This window comes from Corvus cornix, chromosome 1 (assembly GCF_000738735.6).
Source record: "Corvus cornix cornix isolate S_Up_H32 chromosome 1, ASM73873v5, whole genome shotgun sequence".
In the NCBI taxonomy this organism is placed as follows: domain Eukaryota; kingdom Metazoa; phylum Chordata; class Aves; order Passeriformes; family Corvidae; genus Corvus; species Corvus cornix.
The window spans coordinates 102470004-102491538 of NC_046332.1; the positions used below are offsets into that span (position 1 = coordinate 102470004).

The 21535-nt window shown below is 37.7% G+C and overlaps 1 protein-coding gene across 10 annotated transcripts in view; it reads left to right on the plus strand.

The window, feature by feature from the left end:
• CDKL5 (cyclin dependent kinase like 5) overlaps window positions 1-21535 on the plus strand; it is a 131441-nt gene that overhangs the window by 46186 nt on the left and 63720 nt on the right. For all 10 annotated transcript variants that reach the window (XR_005601778.1, XR_005601776.1, XM_039551071.1 and 7 more), the window contains 2 exons: window positions 2335-2564; window positions 3101-3135. Coding sequence is in view for 8 of the 10 variants with exons in the window: in XM_039551071.1 (XP_039407005.1) it covers window positions 2501-2564; window positions 3101-3135 (99 nt within the window). In the remaining 2 variants the exon portion in view is untranslated. The remainder of the gene's footprint in view (window positions 1-2334; window positions 2565-3100; window positions 3136-21535) is intronic.

The window sequence follows — 21535 nt, forward strand, 5'->3', positions numbered from 1 at the left end:
TACTGAATTTCATAGAATCATAGAATGTTAAGTGTTAGAAAGGACCTTAAAGATCATCTCCTCCCAACCCTCCTTGCCATGTGCAGGGACACCCCTAACTATACCAGGCTGCTTAAGGCCTTATCCAACCTGGCCTTCAACACTGCTGGGGTTGGGGATCCGCAGCCTCCCTACCTGGGGATTTTGGAAAGGAAGGTTAGCTGCTTGCAAGTCTAGCCTTTATTCCCAGTAAAAAGCTAGAATTCATACTGAATATACTCGCAGAACTGAAAATAAAAAAATTAAAATAGTGGATCCCAGGCTGCAGGCCTGTATAGCTCTAAGTAGTTCATGAGAAATTTAAAAATTGTGAAGGAGGGACAAAGGAAACTGCTTCTTAATTTCTTCTTGAGTTTTTGGTACCGTATCTCATAAGTTTCTTCACTGTTTTATCATATATCCAGGAAGTATTGTATACACTGTAAGGCAGACAGTGTACAGTGATAACATTAGCAGGTAAGTAATCAATTTATCACAAACTAATTTGTGGAAGGACTCGTAAATGAATAACGTTGGGAACTGAAGTAAAAGATTTGGTTATGTTACTGAATGGTGCTAATAGAAAACAAATACATGTTTTCTGACTTTTCCTTTCTTTCTGGCAAGTAATTTTGCTGTTCTGACCTTGGCTGATGAGTTTTCTTGTGTCTTGCTTACGTTATGGCATTAATGGTTGTTTCAAGGTCTCTGTAGCAGTATTTCTGTCACTCAGCTGCAGCATGGGGACAGTCAGCTAGCTGTGCCTTGTGCCTGGCACCAGCCTGTTGCAGTAGAAAGCTGAAGCAGCTCAGTGCGGGCTGTGTTCTCATGTTGATGGGTGCAACTGAGCAGATGCTCCTGTTTTTCCAGGACCTCATTTTTTTTTAGTCTGTTACTGTAACCAGAAAGTCTGGACAAACAGCAAAAAGGCTTTTGTGAGAAGGAGATGCCAAATGAAATAGGAGGAGAACATAAGGAAGGGAAAGGAAAGAGTATTTCATGCAATTCACAAGTGAAGAAAAAATTGATTAATTAAAACAGTAAATTAAACCACCAAAATGATTCATTAAGGACTGGGCAGCTTTTTTAAAAAAACAAAAGCAAACTAGAAAACTCTAACTATCCCTTTAATTTGGAACTCACTGCTTTATTTTCAAATTACTGTGGTTGATTAACTCTGGAGTTGCTTCTAAAATAACAACCCCTCCCCACATGATCTGCCTGTGTCTTGCTGAAGCAAATGTCATTGTGATTCCCCTCCACCCTTGGATTGTCCTTTTGTTACGTGTGACTTGGTCAACACAGGGCTTTTGGCCAGCACCCCTGGCATATAGTGAGATCCCATTTGTGTGAGCTTAACCCAGCATTATTGGGTCACACTCACCCATTACGCGTAATTAAATGTATTCACTCCCATCCTGCCATCTTGTTCTTCATGAGTAGTTCTGTCCCTGAATCACTGAATTTAAAGATTATATATTTCCAATTCATGGTGAAGCCATTTTAAAGCTTTTCTTTCCCCATTTTTGCATGTGGGATATATGCCTTTAATATTAAGGGAACAAATGCGGTCTGAACTAGTAAAACCAAACTTTGATGGGTTTTGTTTATCAGGCTTCTGATATGATATCAGAGAAGTGGTGGGTCTAAAACAGGCCAAAAAACTTTAGTTGTTACCCTGTGTATAGTTGCTTAATTTGAAAAATTACTTCAGTGTTTGGGGAGCAAAGACCCTTTGAAAACATTTTTTTTTCTGTTTATCACATTTCTATTAAATAAGCTGATAATGAAAATAATTTTTAAATCTCATTCCTAATCAGTCTAGAAAATAATTTCCTTTAATTTTTTTTTTAATAATCACAGAAAATAGTAGTAGAAAACTGTTTTCTCCTGTATAGTGTTCTTTCTACTGTATCCTTTTTATCATTACAGTGAACAAATAAGAAATTAACTAAAGAAAATTTGTTTTTATATCTAGGTGTCAACATACACCAAGCAGACCATAAGTAATTATAACTGTATTTTTGCTTACTGAGGTAGTTCCTGTCAACATTTTTATTTGCTTCTGTTCTGTAGAAAGTAACGTTATGCCAGTTAGTTATTATTGTAGTAGACATCCATCTGACAGGATATATGGTCTCAATAGGTCCTGTCCATTATACCTGCTGCTATGTTCTCCTGATCATAAAATGTGGAAGCAAATTACCTGTCTGTTAAAATTGTTAGACTGTACTGGTGTGATGTCTGTATACCATTGCTTTCTCTTACTGAAATAAACCAAAGCACTAATTACATTCTTTTCTCTTCTTTCCCCAGGAAGCTATTGATTGCCTAGAAATTAAGAAAGGGTGTGAGAAGTCTGACTGATCAAGGTGGAATTTTTTTTTCCCAGAGCCTTTTCACAATTGCCTTTTGCAAAATCTTCAGACAGTCCCATTTGTGCCATGTTTTGTGGCTCTCACCGTAAGAGGAATTTGTCTTGATGAAGATTCCTAACATTGGTAATGTGATGAATAAATTTGAGATCCTTGGGGTTGTAGGTGAAGGTAAGTAGTATCTTAATAAAAGATTAATTAGAATTTTATATAGATTTGAATTAGTCCTCTTGATGATAGTAAGTTAGCAGTTGCAAAATTTTTCTTGTGTATGTTTGTTATCTATGGCTTCTGCTAATTTCCTTGTCGGATGGAGAAGTTTGGAAGCTGAAAGGAGTGGAAGAGAAAAAGAACAGTTTTGTGGGGGTTTGGGGTTTTTTTTTGTGTTGGTTTTTTTTTTTCTTTGAAAAGTTTAATATATTGATTTCTCATTAGTGGTACTAGGGAGATGCAAGTTATCAAACTTACCTGCAAGCATATTGTTAAAAAAATAATTTTGGTGTTTTAAAATCCATTTACTTTTGAGCAATTTTTATGAAATTGTTAGAGTGTGCAGAGATTTAGCACCTGTATATACAAGTTCTGGATAATAATACTGGGAACAATGTTATTTCTATAGTTAGGAGGTTATTGAACACTGTTTTATCTTGCCACTTTTAATTTTTTTCTGCTTTGAGATGGCTTATATCTCATCATCTTTGTTTCAGGAGCCTATGGCGTTGTACTTAAATGCAGACACAAGGTAAGTGAATTGCTTTTAAGTCAGAGGGAAATACAGTGACTTTTGATGAGAACTGAAGTGTTACTGTGTATGAGATGTGGCATCTGGGGTGGACTTTTTCTTGCCATCAGTTACTTAATAGCAATCTTAATTGCAAGTTTCAGGGGCAATGGCTATATCTAGTACCAAATCTCTTTTTTTTTTTTTGTGTTTAATATTTGTCTGAAATATTATTAATGTTTCATTAATTTCAACTAAGAGAGTTTTTAAGAAAAGAGACCAAAAAAAAATTATTTTGGAACACAATTTATGCTCACGCAGTCTTAATTTGAATGCCAAACTATTTGCCAAATAGTGCTGCATAAGGACTTAGCTGTCTTGGAAGGGGCAGGGGAGAGAAAGCAGGAGTCCATGAGGGATTTTGACATCTGTACGATGATCAAATGGCAGTAAGAAAGCAGTAACATGTTTTGGTTGTTGATTTTAATTTTGAAAAGGAAGACGTTAAAAAGGAAAGAAGAAACACTGATACAAAAATGAAGTCTGGCAACCTGTCTACACTATTTTAACTAGTGTGTAAGTGGGATGTATTTGAACTTGCTGCTCGTCAACACAGAACTGACACAAACTACTTCGCTGTCTTCGGAGCTGCAGTATAGTCATATAAGAAAATAACTTCTCTGAAGCAAAACATTTCAGAATTGTAAATTTTAGTGATCCAAGAATACAAAAAAGTATTTTTATGTAGTTCATACCTTTTTCTAGAAAAAGTTAGGACTGCGCAGAGGGTTTGTGTTCCTATGGTAGCTTTTAGCATGTGCACAAAAGGGCTTTTGCACACACCGTATGGTTCTATCTGGAGTGTCTTACACTGTTGTACTGACTCAAAAAGGGAAAAAAAAATTAGAACTTAAGATCCTATCTCAAGCTGAAGCCTTGTTGGGCTTGGGGGTCTATAACAGTCAATAGACTGACTTAGGTAAATTGGATCTTTTTAGATAGTTAGGGTATGAAAATTCAGGGCGAGTAGTTTGAGAACACCTGGGTAGTAATGATACAGTTTGTACTAGGCAGCTCTATTCTTTGTGGAAAGTAACCTCACCCAGACTCAAGAAGTTTCTAGGATTTCCTGCACTGCTGAGTGAAATTTAAGCTGTGCATGTTTATTCATGCTCATGGGAAAGAGTTCAGTACTCTAAAAGTATAGTATATTGGTAGGGTAATCTGTTGTCCAGGTTCCCATGAGAATACCTTGCAGTACAGCAGATGACTAGAAAGGAAAGGCTTTCCTTTAGCAGAGGAAAGTGTTTCTTCTTACATCCTCTTTGAGACTGCTACCTTCCTTGTGAGCATCTATGTTTTTTGGTAGTAGCACCATTTTTTTTCTACAGCTTCATCTTAATGGAAACAGCTGTGCTAAAGTTTTAAAACAAAGTGGCATTTCTTTAAGCTTCTAGCAAGTGGGTTTACTAAGACCTAGGGTTTCCAGTTTTTGGAGATTTCAAGAAAAGGTGAGGTATGTTGCTGTTTTCATCTAACTGATTTATGATTCTCACTTAAAACAAGCTGCACTGGGCCTCTGAGAGGAGATGTGTATAGGAGCCATCTATTTTACAAAAAAAAGAGTAACTGTCTAAAAGTTAAATCTTGGCCTTTCCTACTTGTATAGGAAAACAAAGATTAAACACACCTTCGTACAGTCTTAACAGGCTTATCTGGAAATGCAAGGATATATGGTTTGGGGTTTTTTGTTTGCATTTTTGGGGTATTTTCTTACTGTTTGGCTGCTGGTGGGCATACTTTTGAATGTAGAAGTATTTATATTAATGTTTATAAATAGTGGTAATATGCCAGGATCAAATTCCCAGCTATTTTAAGTAAATATATCTCCACTGTATTGAGAGAGTAAATTTTGTGTGAAATGAGGAGCCAGCCCCTAATTGAAACAATTTTCCAACATATAATCCACTAGTGCTTCAGTAAATATGTAGCTTTTTGCTTCAGTGCATTTCACTGGCGTGTGTATGTAGATTTAAGTAGGAGAGAATGGCATAAGGAACAAATACCTTGTCCTTATTATATGTATTTTTCCTTTGCTAAGGGAACATTAGCAGAAAAGCTAAAAGCTCTAGAATGACTGTGTTTACATTATTATACAGCATGTTTTTATCCCAAATCCTTCATCGCTAATTGTGGTTTGTGCATAAAGGTTACTTGTTTATCTGAGGGGTTTTTTCTGATGCAAAGCTATTACAAATAATGTTGAAAAAAAGCAGAGATGATGTTCTGAAAATCTTTTTCCTATTTTTTCATTTAGTCAGAGGACTTTTCCTAAGGAAATACAGTGAAGTGCATTGTATTTGAAAATACTGGAAATACATTGGATAGTTACAAACTCTTAGAATAGGCTGTCTTAGCTTACCTGGATTTTGGCTGTTTTCTGAAAAGAAAAGCCACTTGAACAACTCAGAGATCACGGCTGAGGAGAAGAATCTTTGCTAATGTTTAAGATTTGTCAAATATTTTTCCTTTGAATAAAACCAGTATCCCTTTTACTTTGCAAAGTGGTCTTGCTGCTTTTTGCAGAGTTAACCTTTGCTAGTAGGCACAACTATTAGCAGGACTCTTGCTTCAGGTTTGAAACTAATAGGATAGTACTGTGATTTAAAATCAATAAAGTGGTAGGAAGATGCTGTGGTCTCCAAAGCCATAGGTCTGCAAAGATGGGCACATGGAGAAAGAAGCCTAAAGAAAAAAGGTAAGCCTAAAGCTAGTGTGAAATGGAAATGTTACACAGTGAGATAATAAACTGTGTGTATAAGAGGAACACTGACAATTGTAGTTTCAAGTAGAGTCTGTTGAAATGAGGTGAATACATCTTTAGATGCTTGAGATAAGCAGAGACTGTCTAGGTTGACAAGGTGATGATACTGGAACAGGGATTGTTTTTTTGGGATGAGGCAGAGCTCACCACACAGCCAGGCTGGAGAGAAAGAGGTGTTCATACTAGCAGGGAGTCAAACCATGAGAAGCATTTGGATAGTGCTCTCAGGCACATGCTCTGATTATTGGGGTGCCCTGTGCCGGGCCAGGAGTTGGACTTTAGTGATTCTTGTGGGTTCCTTCCAATGCAGGACATTCTATGATTTTATGCCTATATTGGTATGTATAAATTGATGGCTGTTTTTTAGGTTAGCCAGTTATGCAGGAAAATGTGTGATGATGAAGTTTCTCTAAAAGCATAGTTTAAATGAATGAAATCTCCTAGACTTATCTTGCAGTGTGCTGTGTGTTACCAGAGGCCTTGAGCCTGAGGGCATATAGTTTAATGATTTGGAAGTTTGGTGCAAGTTGTTCTTGTATGTCCAACATCTCTTGCCTAATGAGATGTTTTTTCTGGTGTTTTATTTTAGAAATGTGTCTGGTTTTGGTTATTCTTAACAGTATGAAATTCTTCTTTGAGATAAAGACCACTCAATTCCCATATTAAAAACAAACAAAAAGAAATGTTAGTTAGAATTATTTGTATTTGGCACTTCAGTACAATGAAGAATAACCTTTTGAATAGGTTTAGTACTTCCAGGCAATTTCTTCTTAGCCTAATATTTAATTTTGTTTTGTTTGAGCCTTCTGTAATACTCTTGCATTGTGTTCTGATAAGTTGTCTGCCTCAGAATACATGAAAGAAATATTTGCTGACCGCTTAAAGAAAGGTACAGTTTACTCATTAGAAAATATAATGAATATGCATATGTAGCAGAATCATTACATTTCTTTTCAGTATCTCAGCCTTTTTCATGTCTTTTATTACCCAAACCCCTACGGACCATCAGGGTCACGGTTTTCTTAGTTTTCCCTTTGAAGACAATTTTTTTTGTTGTTTCTACAGGCAGCCCACTTCTACACACTTCACACTGTTTGTGTTTGAGCAGAGTAAGGAATTCCCCTTTTACCAATGTGGGCCAACTTGAGAAAATTTTCCCATGTCCATTACTGTGCTTTGAGGAAGTCATCCTTGTAGGACAACCAGCCCTCACAGGACTGGCTCTGAGCAGCTCGTAGAACAAGGCAAAATCTGTTCTTTTGAAAGTGCAGGGTTGTATTTCTACTGTCTGTGTCTCTTAATTCTTTCAGAATCTTAATTCCACTATGTCATGGTGGAGATGCTGGTCTGTTGTAATCCCCGTAAGAAGGGCATGCAGGCTCTGTAAATTGTAATTTAAAGTGCTGCTTCTTTAGTGAGTATTAACTTGAATAAAGTAAAATAAGACAGGTAATCTTACATCCCTTAAAATGCTGGGAATCTTCAGTTGTGCAGCGTCAAAATGGCCTTTGATCAGAGTGCAGTATACTGTGCAGACCAGTCTGTAAGAAGAGTTTTTTTCATTATTTTCATTATCCAACCTGTTACAGGATTCTTTTAAAAGAAAACTCCTGATCAATTCTGTTGTCAAATAGAAAGATGTTCTCAGGACAACTTCTTGCTACATCCCTAGATAAAGGCAAGGCCACACAGATTATGTAGCTTCAGATGCTGAGTGGGAGCTGCTTGCAGGCTCCTCTGGTACAATGAGCTGGCTGAGTTTGTCCTGCAGTCCAGTCAGCTGAGCCTGGGCCACCTCAGGTGAACTCTAATGTGCATCACTGGTTTCTCCATGTACAGTGTTCTTCTGGTTAGGGTCCACACACATTGCCTCTGAGGTGATCATCAGCCTTCACATTCCTGTTGGTTCATTGATCAGTGTCAAGCAATTGCCTTCTCCATTTTCCAAAAATCTGATTGTCTCCATCATGCTGTATTACCCTTGCAACAAATGTTGGAATGCTCTAAGTCCTCCGTGAAAAATGGACTTTTTGGTAAGGCTTCTCTTAAAAAGGCTGTATCTATCTATTTTGCTCTCTTCAGAAGGTGCTTTGAAGCAGGTGTTCCCTCTAATGTAACCTGTGTTGTTCTGTCTTCTAGCCCTCATGCAAAAACTTTTGACTTGTTTCTTAGCTATTTCAAAGCAAATGTACGTGCATTCAAGCATCCTTCTCCTTTGCAAGGATCTCCTTGCTTTCTTAGGATATTTGAAGGAAGATGAGCTGTGTCTGTTGTGGCAGTGCTCTGGTCACACAAGCAATTCCACTACATTTTCTGTAACCCTAAAGAGTGGTTTCATCATCTGGGATGACAGGTAGTTCAGATCATGAGTATTTCTAGAACTGTGCACTGATTCTGGTTCCTCCTGGTTTTTTCTCACAAATTTTATGTGAAGCAGCTAGGACCTGGTCATGCCGCTTTCATGGAGCGAATGAGTATTTCATACTCAGAAAATTTGGGTTTTCTCTAATATTGTCGTAAAAGCAGAGTTCTGAATCTCCCTGGTGGATGTTAGAATCCCTTTTCTGACTCTTGTATCTGCTGATGTTATTAACACCTTTGCACTTCAAATCTGCTAACCATTTTTATGTTGTTGAGTTCCCCTTTAGTGTTAAAAGGTAAGTGTACTTGTTTGTAAAAGTTGCAAGTTTTTTCAGTGTGTTGTGTATTTTCATGTACTTGCTTTAGATTTGGCTCTCAAGGTTCCTTAGCTCCCCAGCAGGTGCTAAGCCAAGTATTTGGACTGAAGAATACAGTCAATGCAGTTTAATGTTTATGGTATTATCTTTTGTACTGAAATGGGTACAGCTGTTTCTTGTTTTACTTTGGATTTGACTGATTTGACAGTAGTTCCTGTTTGGTTGATTGAGAAATAAAATGATGAGTAAATGAAAAATCTGAGTTCTCAAAATGAGACCAGATTGCTGCCTGTGTTCTTTCCCCTCAATGCTACAGTCTTTCATATGGTGAAGGTAGTACGAATTGATTTCAAATTTTGGCTGCTGAGTTGAAGAACACAATAGCACTGCCTGGTATTTGAGCCCTGGGATACCAGCTGTGCTGATCTGTAATTTTCTGGGTTTTGGTGTTTGTATTTCACCAAAATTTCTGTGATACTGTGAGTTAAGGAGAGGTATTCCTGTCTTGACAGAAGTAGACATCGCTATTGTTATATAAGTATGATATTGGTATTCAACATTTTAATGATTTGTCTGATGGTAAATGTTAAAATACTGCTGTTAAAAGATAAGGAAAACAGACTGCAGTGGTAAGCATTTAGCATTACGTGCCAAGTGATTCTGTTCAGGGAAAGCATATTTTAAATATTTGTATTTTTTTCATATGCAATGGACTTTCAAAATCAGAAACTTTCAGCAAAATATTAATGATGTAAGGAGCATTTTCAGTGCTTGGTTTTATCATTTCAGAGTAAAGCTGAGAACTGAGAAACGTGTAGACTTTCTCCAATCTAATTCCTGCACCTGGGGAAGACTAACCCCAGGGCTGGGGGCTGACCTGCTGGAAAGCAGCTCTGTGGAGAAGGACCTGGGTGGGAGTTGTGGTGGACAACAAGCTGGCCATGAACCAGCAGTGCCCTAGAGGCTGAGAAGGCCAATGGGATCTTGGGGTGCATTAGGAACAGCATTGCCAGCAGGTCAGGGAGGTGATCGTGCCCCTCCACTCCCCCTGGTGAGGCCACGTCTGGAGTGCTGTGTCCATTTCTGGGCTCCTCAGGACGACAGAGACATGGAGATCTTGGAGTGGGTTCAGTGGAGGTCAACAAAGATGATTGAGGGATTAGATCATCTCTCTTATGAGGAAAGGCTGAGAGAACTGGGCCTATTCAGCCCTGAGAAGAGACAACTGAGAAGGGATATCATCCAGTATCTGCAGGGAGGTGTCAGAGGATGGGCCCAGGCTCTTCTCAGTGGTGCCGAGCAATAGGACAAGAGACAGTGGACAGAAACTGATGCACAGGAAATTCCACCTGAACATGAGGAAGAACTCTTAACTGTGTATGACTGAGCACTGGAACAGAAGGCCCAGAGAGGGTGTGGACTCTCCCTCACTGGAAATACTCAAGAACCATCTGGGCACAATCCTGTGCTATGTGTTCTGGGATGACCCTGCTTGAGCAGGGAGGTTGGGCCAATGACCCACTGTGGTCCCTTCCAACCTGACCCACTCTGTGATTTTGTGATATACACTAGAATGGCTATTTTGTGTCAGATGATTTCAGCCAGCTCAGTATCTTAAACCTGATTTTATTAGAGGTAAACAACAGATGAACAACAGGGCTGGTGTGATGTGATACTCCCCACAGTATTCACAGTGTCTAATTCATACAGTGCTACTGGAAAGTCATTATCATCAGAATATTCTAGCACAGAATATGTCAGCAGTGTATTTTTTAATTTCCTTATCCTGTGCCTAAAGCTGCCTATCCTATAGGTCTTCTACTTGCCAATGTGTCTTGTTTAAAGTATTAACTGATGTTTCTGCATGCTGTGTATTCTGTCCTTATGTATTTTTTAATATACCATCAATTTACATATAACTATCCATTACCTAAAACTAGGTAAAAATACAGTGCCAAATCATATTGATTCATGTCTAAGATCTGACATATTCTCTCATTGTTACTATTGCTGTCTCGTTGTTGCCTCTGTTTGGTTACATCCGCACATTTTTTGCTGATTTTTTCTTTGATTTTTGTATGTAATTAAAAGCAGTATGCTAATTTTCTCAATTAATCAAATGTGGTTTGGCTTTGTGGCAAGATTTTTGATTTTAATTGTTCTGCCAGGGTTAAAATCTCTGTGCAGCATACTGTTTTCTTTCAGTAAGGGCACCTCACCTATGCAGTATTACTGCATTAATGCTGTTGTTTCTCAGGCTAAAGCATGACATCACTGATGGTTTTTTGTGGGAAAACTTGTGTAAAACACATACAATGAACACGAGACTTCATGGAACCTCTGAGTTTGCCAGTAGTAAATGTTTGCAGTAGTCGAAGTTGAGATCTGTCCGAAGTATTATGTGAAGAAAATAGAGCTATTAGGCAAGCGGTAGTGCTGAAAGTTGTATTAACTCTTTAATAACCACTTGCTTCAGCTTCACTATGAGGCAGTGAATAACCTTTTGAATTCCTTACAGAATTCTGGTGTGAAATGTTAGATGCAGAGTATTTGTTTCATGGACTTCCAGACTACTTCCATGGCATTCCCTTGAGTGCAGCAGTAAAAGGCAATCTCACTTGATTAGTGCTGATTCACTTCAGTTATTGCTTTCCTATACATAGAAGTGACATACAATGAACATCTATAACTGGTCATTGTGCAGGGTAGGTGTGAATGTGGTATTGACAGTTTTTAAAGCTTTCATTTTTCATTGATGAATTGTGACATTTGTCTTTACCTGAACCTTCCATAGTCCCCTTGGTGCCCTCTGGCAGGGGGAAACGGACAATCAGATTAGAATTATATTAATGTATTTTAAATATCATCTATGTCAATAAAGTCCTGATTTACATTCAAGTGGAAAATTCATATGTATACTGTGGCTGCTCCTAAGATCGGATAGTTGTGCAGAATGGGGCATAGAAACTGAAGTTGCTGAGTTCCCACAGTTTAACCAGACCACTACTAATTCAGTCTCCCCTCTCACCCCCGAGATGGGCTATAATATTCTCTGTATCACAGTATTGCTGCCTTTTATTTCTTTTCGTTAAAATCTTATTCCCAAATCTCTCTCTCTCTTCAATATTTTTTAAAGAGTTGTTTCATACTACATTTCTTAATAAAAACCATTAAAGTACTAATTTTGAGGAAGCAGCAGATTGTAAAATGTCTTACCCACACTAGTGGGAAAAAAAAAAATTAGATCTCTGTTTGGTGTTGTCCTGTTTTCTTCGAAATCTGAGTCCTGGGATTAACTGAAGTAAACATTTGGATTCACACTTGTAAGGCTGTGTAGGATGAGGGGATGAAGTAAGGTAGTCCCAGATCTTTTTTTCATTGTTTCTAATGTTTTCTGTCTGTTACTTCTGCTATACATTGCTAAGATATGCTTTGTTTCAAGGTTTTATTTAATTTGATCTTATAAAAAACCTTGCTATCTTTATCAGTCGAATACAGTGATTTCTTTAAGTGGGCCTAGCCAGGGTTCAACAAAGTGGGCATGAATTTATTAAATTACCAGAGGGAATGGTAAGGGAGGCTTAGGTTGGGTATCAGGAAAAGGTTCTTCACCCAGAGACTGGCCAGGCACTGGAACAGGCTCCCCAGGGAAGCGGTCATGGCACCAAGCCTGACAGAGTTCAAGAGGCCTTTGGACTATGCTCTTGGGCACATGGTGTGATTCTTCGGGTGTCCTGTGCAGGGCCAGGAGCTGGACTCAAGGATCCTTGTCCTTTCCAGCTAAGGATATTCTGTGATTCTACGAAAGTTCATTTTTTTGTTATTAACATAAGTCACTTTGTAGCCATATCGATGGAGTGGTGCTGCTTTGATGTCTGCAGTTGTGCTGTGCTGTTTCCCTTTTGAATGTTTTATGACAATCCAGACTGGTGTTTGAAAGTTCCCCTGTAGGATACTCCATTCCCTTACCTCCTCCTTTGTGTTTGTCATGTTAGGAACCCTGCTCAGATATGGGTGGTGTTCAGTACCAAAAATTCTCATTCCGTCTCTCCTTTGTTCCCAAAGGCTAATATTTAGAAATGAAAGGTGGAGGGCAAAGATAAGAGAGAGAGCTTTCAGAGGGGAAAAATTAACTTGCTGTGGAAGGGGGCACTAAGACTTTTTTTTTTCAGATGTGTTCAATTTAAAGCAGTACAGTGTGAGGGTGTTTGCTCTCAGTACCACAGGTTAGGATGGCTTAAGTTGTCTTGTCCATTATAACATTTCATACAGCACAAAGCTGGGGTGCAGAGACGCCTGATGCTGCTGAAGTTCGTCAAAACAAGAAGGGTGAGGGAGACAAACAGGGAGTCCACCCTTGTACTTCAGTAATTGAGGTAGCTGAAGGAAGCATAGAAGCCTGAGTTAAAAATAACAAGAGTGATTCATCTTACTTTGGAAGGATATGTAAAATGTGTTATTGATGGTTTTCAATTAAAATTAAGTCGAAGATAAGCAATTTGTTACAGTCACAGTATCTAAGATCAGTATTTCTTTTAGTCAGTTTCTTCCAGTTGGTCACACTAATGGCTGTGGATTAACTACACATCTTTTGCACTTTTTCTTTTGTTTCTTAAAGAAACTAGATGTATTTTTGATAGTATTTTACATAATATGTTATATGAATTCTTGCTGTGGGTACTGGTGTTGCTAAGTGAAAGGTTACTGCCTATGCTGCAAATAACAGCTTTGCTTGGAATATTGCTGGTAAATAAACAAGCCCCTTAATAGTTGCTGCAAACTCCACCTGCAAAGGGATTATATATACACTTGGAATAATACAGGAATCGTATTCAGACCTGCAGCAGTGTGTTCTGTGGCTGCCCTTAATGGCTCTTAATTGCAAGCAGCTTGTAGTGCTGTATCTCATTTTAAGGTCCTGGTAAGTGAAATCTTATTTTTAAGTCTGGATGTGATGAGCACCCAAAGCAAGACTATCCATACAAATTATTTTTTCTTGCAAAAAGTTGGAAACGTTATGCTGAAAGTTAAAGTTTAGGAACGTGACTACAGTATTTCTTAGAAGCAGCAGCAGGAGGAATTGAAACAGATGAGAATTAGAGATCTGATGTAGGGTCTTGGACCATTAGGAAAGTAGCAGTGCAAGCGAGTGAATTTATAGTTAATGCAAATTAATATATGGGAGAGGGAACAGCATATGGCTAATTATAGGGCTACATCTGTAGTAGTATGAACTTGGTTGAATATTGGATTACAATCTGGTCTTGTCATCAAATTGCAAATGACTGTGTATTGTAATTGATGCAAAGAAGATTATATTTCTAAATTTTAGGCTAATTGTTTTCCTGCGAGGGATTCCAGTGGAGTTTTTAAACTTTTCTGGGACACGTGAGCAGCTCTGAGCACTGGGTTCATCATCTATTTCTGGACACTCTGTGTATTTAAACAAAGGCCACTAAAATAGAGCACAACTCAATGTTTCAGAAGATCATTCATGTAGATTATTAAATGTAAAACGGTAAAAATGAGTTGCGATCATCTGGCTGGCATTTAAAATTACTTGTAGCAACCAAGTTGATCTAAAAATTTTAATACACTGAAGTGTCTTGAATATACCATTCACATTGCCTTATTTTCTTAATTTTTTGGTGAATTTAAAGTCTTTTTTTTAACTCAAGAGTTCTGGAAAATGAGCATTTGACAGTGTAGGTAAAACACTGACAATAACAGTGAAAACTTTCCTATCATTTCACTTTTTCTGGAAACTATAGGCTCTTCCTGGCACTGTATTTTTTTCATCAGTAAAGATTACAGTGTGTTTTTAAATAGTACGTTGTCCTTCTGAATGTCCTGGTTATTTCCTTGATTCCTGAATTTCCTTGATTACTCTCTTCTCTATAATTCCTAACTGGTGGAATACCCTCCTAAAATATAAAAAACTTTCTATTCTTTTTGAATAAAAATTCCTGGAATTTGTAACTTCTTTTGAAGTATACTGGTATTTACTTCTCATTCAAAGCCTGGATAACAATAAATGGGGACAAAAGGAAAGTAGTTTCCATTCATACCATTACAGCTGTTAAAATTTGTACAAACGTGTAAAATCTCATGCAGAGAATTTAATAATTGCACTTACTATGTGTGGTGTTTGATCACAGCTAAAAGCCTAACTAAGGGACTAGACAAACCTGACATCACAGTGTGGTGATCAAGAAATTTTGGATACAGTGGGAAGGCAGGCTGAGCTCTTGAATAGAAGCCACTTTTGCCAAGACTGCTTTGTGCTCTTTTTTCAACCAATAGCAGTTATTAAATGTTTGCACAGAACTGAAATCATTCTTTATGATATCTATGCCTTATACATGTGTTACAGTTCTGAGACTCTTCAAAACACATAGTTCTTTTTGCTGTGTGTAGCTGCACCTGCACCTGGACAATAAAGCTTGATGAGTCTGCTGCTTGCTTTTTTTCAAGAATCAATTTTTTTCCAATGGCATGCTAGCTTCTCCTTTTCTAAAGTATGTCTATTTAAGCTGCTTCTGGTTTAAGATAAAACCTAAAACATCCTCTGGTTTTATAAAGTATTTGCATTTTTTCTATCCCTGATTTATTTTAATTTAAATTGCTAAATTAGCCCAATCTTTGTGCAAGTTCCTTTTAAGCCCTAACATCTTAGAACATAATGGCTTTACTTTGCCCATTATGAAAAATCACCCACTTTATGCAATTTTATTTTCACTTTTTCGGATGTGTAGCAAAGTGAGGATTTGTTTCTGAACAGAGCAGGTAACTCTTTTTTGGAAACAGATACCAGCATTGCTGTCCAATTTTATAGTTGCTTGCACCTTAAAAACTTTGATAAGGCATCTTCTGTCTCTTTCTCCATGTGAAGAGTAGTTTCTGTACAGTACTGGGGTGTAGAAAGATTAGTATTATGAAGTTCAGTGTCAGTCTTGCATAAAGGGAGGGTGAATATTTGCAGTTCTTGAAGTGAAATGATTGTACTCGTGGATGGCTATTCCTTCATGGTTTCATTCACATGTACCCTCATACCCACACACTTAGAAGTATAAAGGGACGTGTGTGTGCTCATGGGAGGTGTCAGATTTGGGCAGTGTCTCCAGTGTGCAGAATGAAGGACAATGGTAAGGAGCTTTCAAGTCCCCACTTCATCTCTGAAGTTCCTCTGGGTGGTGATGACAAACTAGTTCTTACATCTTTCGTTTATGTGTTATGTTTAGATGTTGTCTGTTGTTATGGATGGTCCTTAGCTTCAGTCTTGCTTTCTTGAACTTCCAGGGGTCTGTTTTCTGCTTTTCCTTGTTTGGAGTTTGTGTTTGAAAAGTATGTTTATAATCTGTTTCCCTGATAGGCTAACAGAGGATAGGCTCATATATTATGAGCTGCAACCTTGTGGCCATCCTCCTGTTGGGATGCATGATCTGCTTGTGAGTCAGCTGTGCTGCAACCTTCTGGGCTTGGCATAATGTTTTACTCAATTTTACTATTGGAGCACCATCCCATGAACAGTTTTCTTGGTTATTAACACTGTTTTCTCTTGAAACCTTGTTGTGCAGTTTCTCCTCATGCTTGTGCATGCTTGTGTGTGCACTCTCTGAGTGCTTCCCCAATATCCTATTCATACTTACCCTGATCTGTTACACACTTCTGCAGCAGAAACAAGATGCCTATGTTCTCTGAAAGGGTGGTGGTTCTGTTTTCGGTTTTTGGCATAGAATTGTGCCTTGTTAAACAGCTCTCCTAATCTTTCAGTCTAGAAAGAATCGTTATAAAATTGGGAAATCCTTCCCAAATGTGTTTTATGATGCATGTTTTTCATACAGTTCTAAGAACAGAAGATTACTACATATTCCAGTGTGCTGAAAATTATTTGCAAAACAGTTTTCTTAGACATAACTTTGGCTGAACAGGATTACCATTATTATTGATTTTCCTTTGGGTTGTAGATGGGCTTTAAAAAAATTGTGGTTTTGGGGTATGACAGAGGTAGGTGACATTTGTAAGTGTAATAATGCATTGAGATGTGGAAAGATGAAATGCTGTAGGACCTAAAAAACTCGACTGGTTACACCTACCTCTTCTTTTGACGGTATGCATCTTGACCAGGAGGCAGGCTATCTTCTTGAAATCAATTAACATTTCCAGCAGAGATGGAGTAATGCCATGTTTATGCACAGAAATATGTTGCAGGCAATGCCATCTGCAGAGCAGAGCTGACTAGCTGCTGCTTCTACAGGATCAAGTTTCCTGTGACTGTGTGAAAAACTCAGAGTGGTGCCTACCTGTTTTTTTCCCCTCAAAGCATCAGCCAGTGAAGAATGGTGTTAAGAAACAGATACAAGATAGTATCTGATGGAATTGCACCCTGGGCTCTGAACCTGCTCTAATTTTGTAAGTCCTTCCTGCTTCCACTGCTATAAATGTTGTAGTGCTAAGGGACTATTTGAGGAGCAAAAGAGAATCAGCAGCAACTTCCCCAGTGACTTTAGAAAGGCTAAACATAGGCCAAACAACATCCATCCTTTGGGCTTTAGCAGGCTTAAGAAAAAAAAAAAAGAAAAAAAGTGAGGGAGTGGCATTTCTCCCCAGAAATTCTGGGGTGTAGTGCCCCCTTCATCCATATCCCTCAGATAACATAAAAGAGACTGCAGACCAGATGTCTAGATGATGTCAGTATCAGAGAAGCAAATCAAGGGTGATCAGCCTGTCTATAGTATTTCTTGGTTTCTATTCAGTAGGGTTCTCAATTAAATGGATAGTGTTTAATTTATACTGCTGAAGATGAGCTTCTGTTGCTTTACCAACATCCTTCCAATTGCACATGTGCACGTGTAGATAGCTGTGTGAGTGTCTATATACACACACACATATTTGTTTAGTTAATGAGTTACAGCAAAGTGGTCTCTTCTGGTCAGTTTTAGAAAATGGTACTAGCCCATTCCTTCTGTTGCTTCTTAGCAGATTTTTGTATGTACTAGTTATCATGTTGTTACACTGATCCTTTTCATTTTTATGGATATAAGGAGAACTGTACACTTGTGCCTCAGTATAAAATATGAATGGCAATAAATCTGCTGTTTTATCAAAGTATTTAGCAGGCATGTACAAGGCTTTAACAAAATATGAATAAAAATTTCACAGCTAAGTCTTGTGATTATATTTTCTCAGCTTTCACTTGTCTCTCCATCTGAAGATCATGTTTCAGGAACCTTCTGAAAATGTATCCTTACTGCTAAAGTGTCTTGTGGTTTTTTCCTAAATATGTTTGTGTGAAGGAAAACAATCTTTTTACCACTTCTGAGCTATTAAAAGAAAAATGAAAATGAAAGGTCTGTTTAGTTTTATCACTCTGTATCTACAGTAAACAATAAGACCCAGAATTTTTCAGTAGGAGAACATGCCTTTTCTGAACATATCTGGCTAGGAATCAAATTATGAGGCCATAATTTGTTCTTGCAAAGAACAAATATGCGGAAAGAGAAAAGTAAAGGAAAAATTAGGTATCTCTTATCTATGGATTTGTTTGAGGTTTTTCTGTTGATTTTTAGACTAGGATAGGTTAACAATTAACGTTCCTCAAGGCCACCTTTTTATTTTTTGAAGAGGTGGTGATAGTTGACTAGTCACACAGTACTACCTGAATGAAACCTGTGTGATGAGGCTAATTCTTTTTTTTTCCTATGAGGATTTTAACTGCATTTAGAGTAAACAATTTATTCATTTGCCAGCTTTTTATATATATTACTAGATATCCAGAGCTATTGGTATATAATTTTATATTGCAATGTTGTTCCGTTTTTTAAAAAAAAAGAAATCACACCCAGAATCATGTTATGATGAAACCAAATCAGATTTAGCACATTCAAGCACAAATGCTAGTCAACAAGCTGCTGTTAGAACTATTGTTTACTCTCCGTACTACCAGAAGGCTTGCTACTATATCAGTTTACAAAGGACATAAGGCACCCTTCCTCTGAAGCTTTGTTTTCCGTATCTGCATGTAGTTTAGACCAAGTACTGCAATGAAGCTCCAAGCTTACTTGTACAGATTTAGCTTTTGGATTTTTGTAGTAATCTTAAATCAAATCTGAAACAGCAGTACTGTTACTAAACATTAATGAGAAATTTTTCTAAGTAAAAGGTTCAAAACCTTTACTCCAGGAAGAATTATAAAACTTTTCCAATTGTTAATTTTTCTTTCACCTCTGTTTAAATGACTCTTTATAGTGCCTTGGAACTGAGAGAAATAGGGCCCTAGGAGGTCAATATATGACATAAATTCGAAATCCATATTTTTCATATAACAGCCTCTCATGTTAAATATTTGAGCTCTTGCCCAAGGATCTGATCTGAAACATTCATGTGGAAGCTTAACATAAGGAGAAAAGCTACTTCTGATGGGGCCTTACTTGCAAGTTATTTGAAGTTCTATTAATTTCAGGTAGTACCTTTAATTATACCAGAGAAAGGAAAATGCAAAGCTTATAGCAGGGATATTTATAGCTTCATGAAGATGCTCACCAGTGAACATACACTTTATTCTTTAATATGCAGGTGAAAGAAGAAGGATGAGCTTCAGAAATTCTGGTCTTGCTGCTAGCTATGCCAGATTGCTTTGTGGGATGTGAGAATTGACGCTGCACAGTTACGTTGGCAATGGGGATGTTCTTACTTCAGTAGCACAGTTTGGAATACTTTATTTGTGTTTCTAGCATGTGAATTACAAATACAATCCAATGGACTGTGATGATCTTAATGTAGCAATGCAACTCAAAGAATAATGATCCAGAGAAAGTAATATCTCTGAGGTTACTAGTCTTGATAAGATTTCTGAAATGTACCTTAAAAACATGTGCATGCATAAAAGTTTGTGCATGCAAAAATAAAACGTACAGACAGAAGGGCTGCAAAGTTAAGTAACTTGGGTGGAATTAATCTCACCCACTGTTTCAGTGCTTAGGTCTTGCATAACCAATCTCCCTCATTTATGTAAGTTGAGAGAGTCCAAAATCTGAAAAGCAACTCTTACCATCTGGAAATTATTAAAATCAGTAACCTTCTGGCCAAATCTTCTCTCCCTCCCCTGGTTTTACTAACTGTGGGGAAAGCCTTGAAAAATCACAGTGAGTATCTAACTCTTAGCTGGCTAAAGCTAAGTGAGATAGACTCAGGAAATATTTGGCGTTTTCTGTAGATTCACTTAAGTCTTTTTGAACACAGAATATAATTGTTCTCAGTTTGTATTTAGCCTTGGAGGTTGCTGTTTCTATTTTAGGCCTGGAGAAGGGCTTCAGTTTCTTTTGCATACACCAGTATTTCTAACGAAAGAATGCTACCTTTTCCCCTCAAATACTGCCTTGCTTATATACACTGTGATAAACTTACTTTTTTTCCCCCCCCCCCCTAATTTTCTAGACTTCTTCAAATATAAAATTCATCATGGAACACCATATGGATACCCACGCAGTTGTCACACAGCTGTCAGCTTCTAGTATTTGAGATGGCATAGCTAGTAACCTGTTGCCTTCATCCCCCGTGCATACCAGAACACTGTGGAATGAGATTCATCTGTGGTTTTAGTGGGTTTGCAGCTATTTCTGAATTCTCACCATTCCTCTGCTTTCAGTTAAATTGGGTTCCACTAAAATTTTAATGTTCACAGATTCATTTATTTGTTATGCTGGTTTTAACACTAGCTTCTGAGTCGAGGTGCTTTACCCCAGTTCTCTTTTCAAATCTGTTTTCAGGCTGCATTTGTCTGCTTTTATTTCCCAGTTTCTTTAGCCTATATTTTCCCTGGCCCTTAACTCTTCACTCTGCACTTTTTTGTCCTCACTCCTTTATTTCCACATGTATGTTCAGCTTCTCAAGTTAGCTAAATTACCATGCAACTTGTGTAGAGGCAGCCCTCCTGTTCCTCCAACCTCTGCAGCAGTGATCAGGAGGTGTTTGAGGTATGAATTTTGCCTGCTGTCTTTCTTTTAAGCAGTTTGGAATAAATTTTAATCTTAATGCTATTCTATGAAGAAGAGAAATTCTCTAAAAGGAATGCACTTTTAAATGCTCGACAGAGAAAAACAGCAGTTTTCTTAGGAGGCAAGATTTTCTCTCATTATCCAGAGAGTGCACTGTATAATCTCAGACAAGAAAAGCCTTTCTTTCTCTGCAAACCTGAATGTGGAAACTTTGAGAAGAAATGAAGGTCTCCACTGAAATACAAATCAATATACAGATTGGAAAAAACTTTTTGAATTTAATTTGCTTTGGTAAGAGTGTAATGTCAGCAAAAATATTTCTTGATGAAAAAGACCTAGAGAGCAAAAAGATGTCTTGTAAATGCCACAGAATCATTAGGGGCAGAGGGGCATATTGTTTTCTTTCCATAATACTGTTGTCTAATGCGAACTGAGGCTTGAAAATACAAGTGGCATTTCCTGTTCAAATTTATCCTTTTCTGGAGAACAACACAAAAAATATTCTCATTAAAGATCTGGAATAAGTGAAAAGGGTATGTTTGTGAGCCTTAATGCTGCTTGAGGAGAAAGAAGACACTGTATGATGGAGAGGCCATTGCATGACAGATGCTTAGGGTTAATGCAGACATCTATGAAATGTTCCATAGCCAAACCTAACAATGAGCTGACACCAGAATACCAAAGGTGTTGGTTACATTAGGTAGCACCTTTTACATACTGAATTGCATGAAGAAGACAGTGTTACACTATTTTGTGTGCCCAAAATGTGAGGAGAAAAAGTTTCCAGTTTAAAACTTTCTTCCTTTATTTATTTATTTTAAATTGGAGGCACTAACCATAAAAGTTCTCATCTTTGAGATTCTAGACAGGAAGACCATTGTAGCTTAGGCTTTCCTCCAGATGCGGAGAGCTTACCATTACTA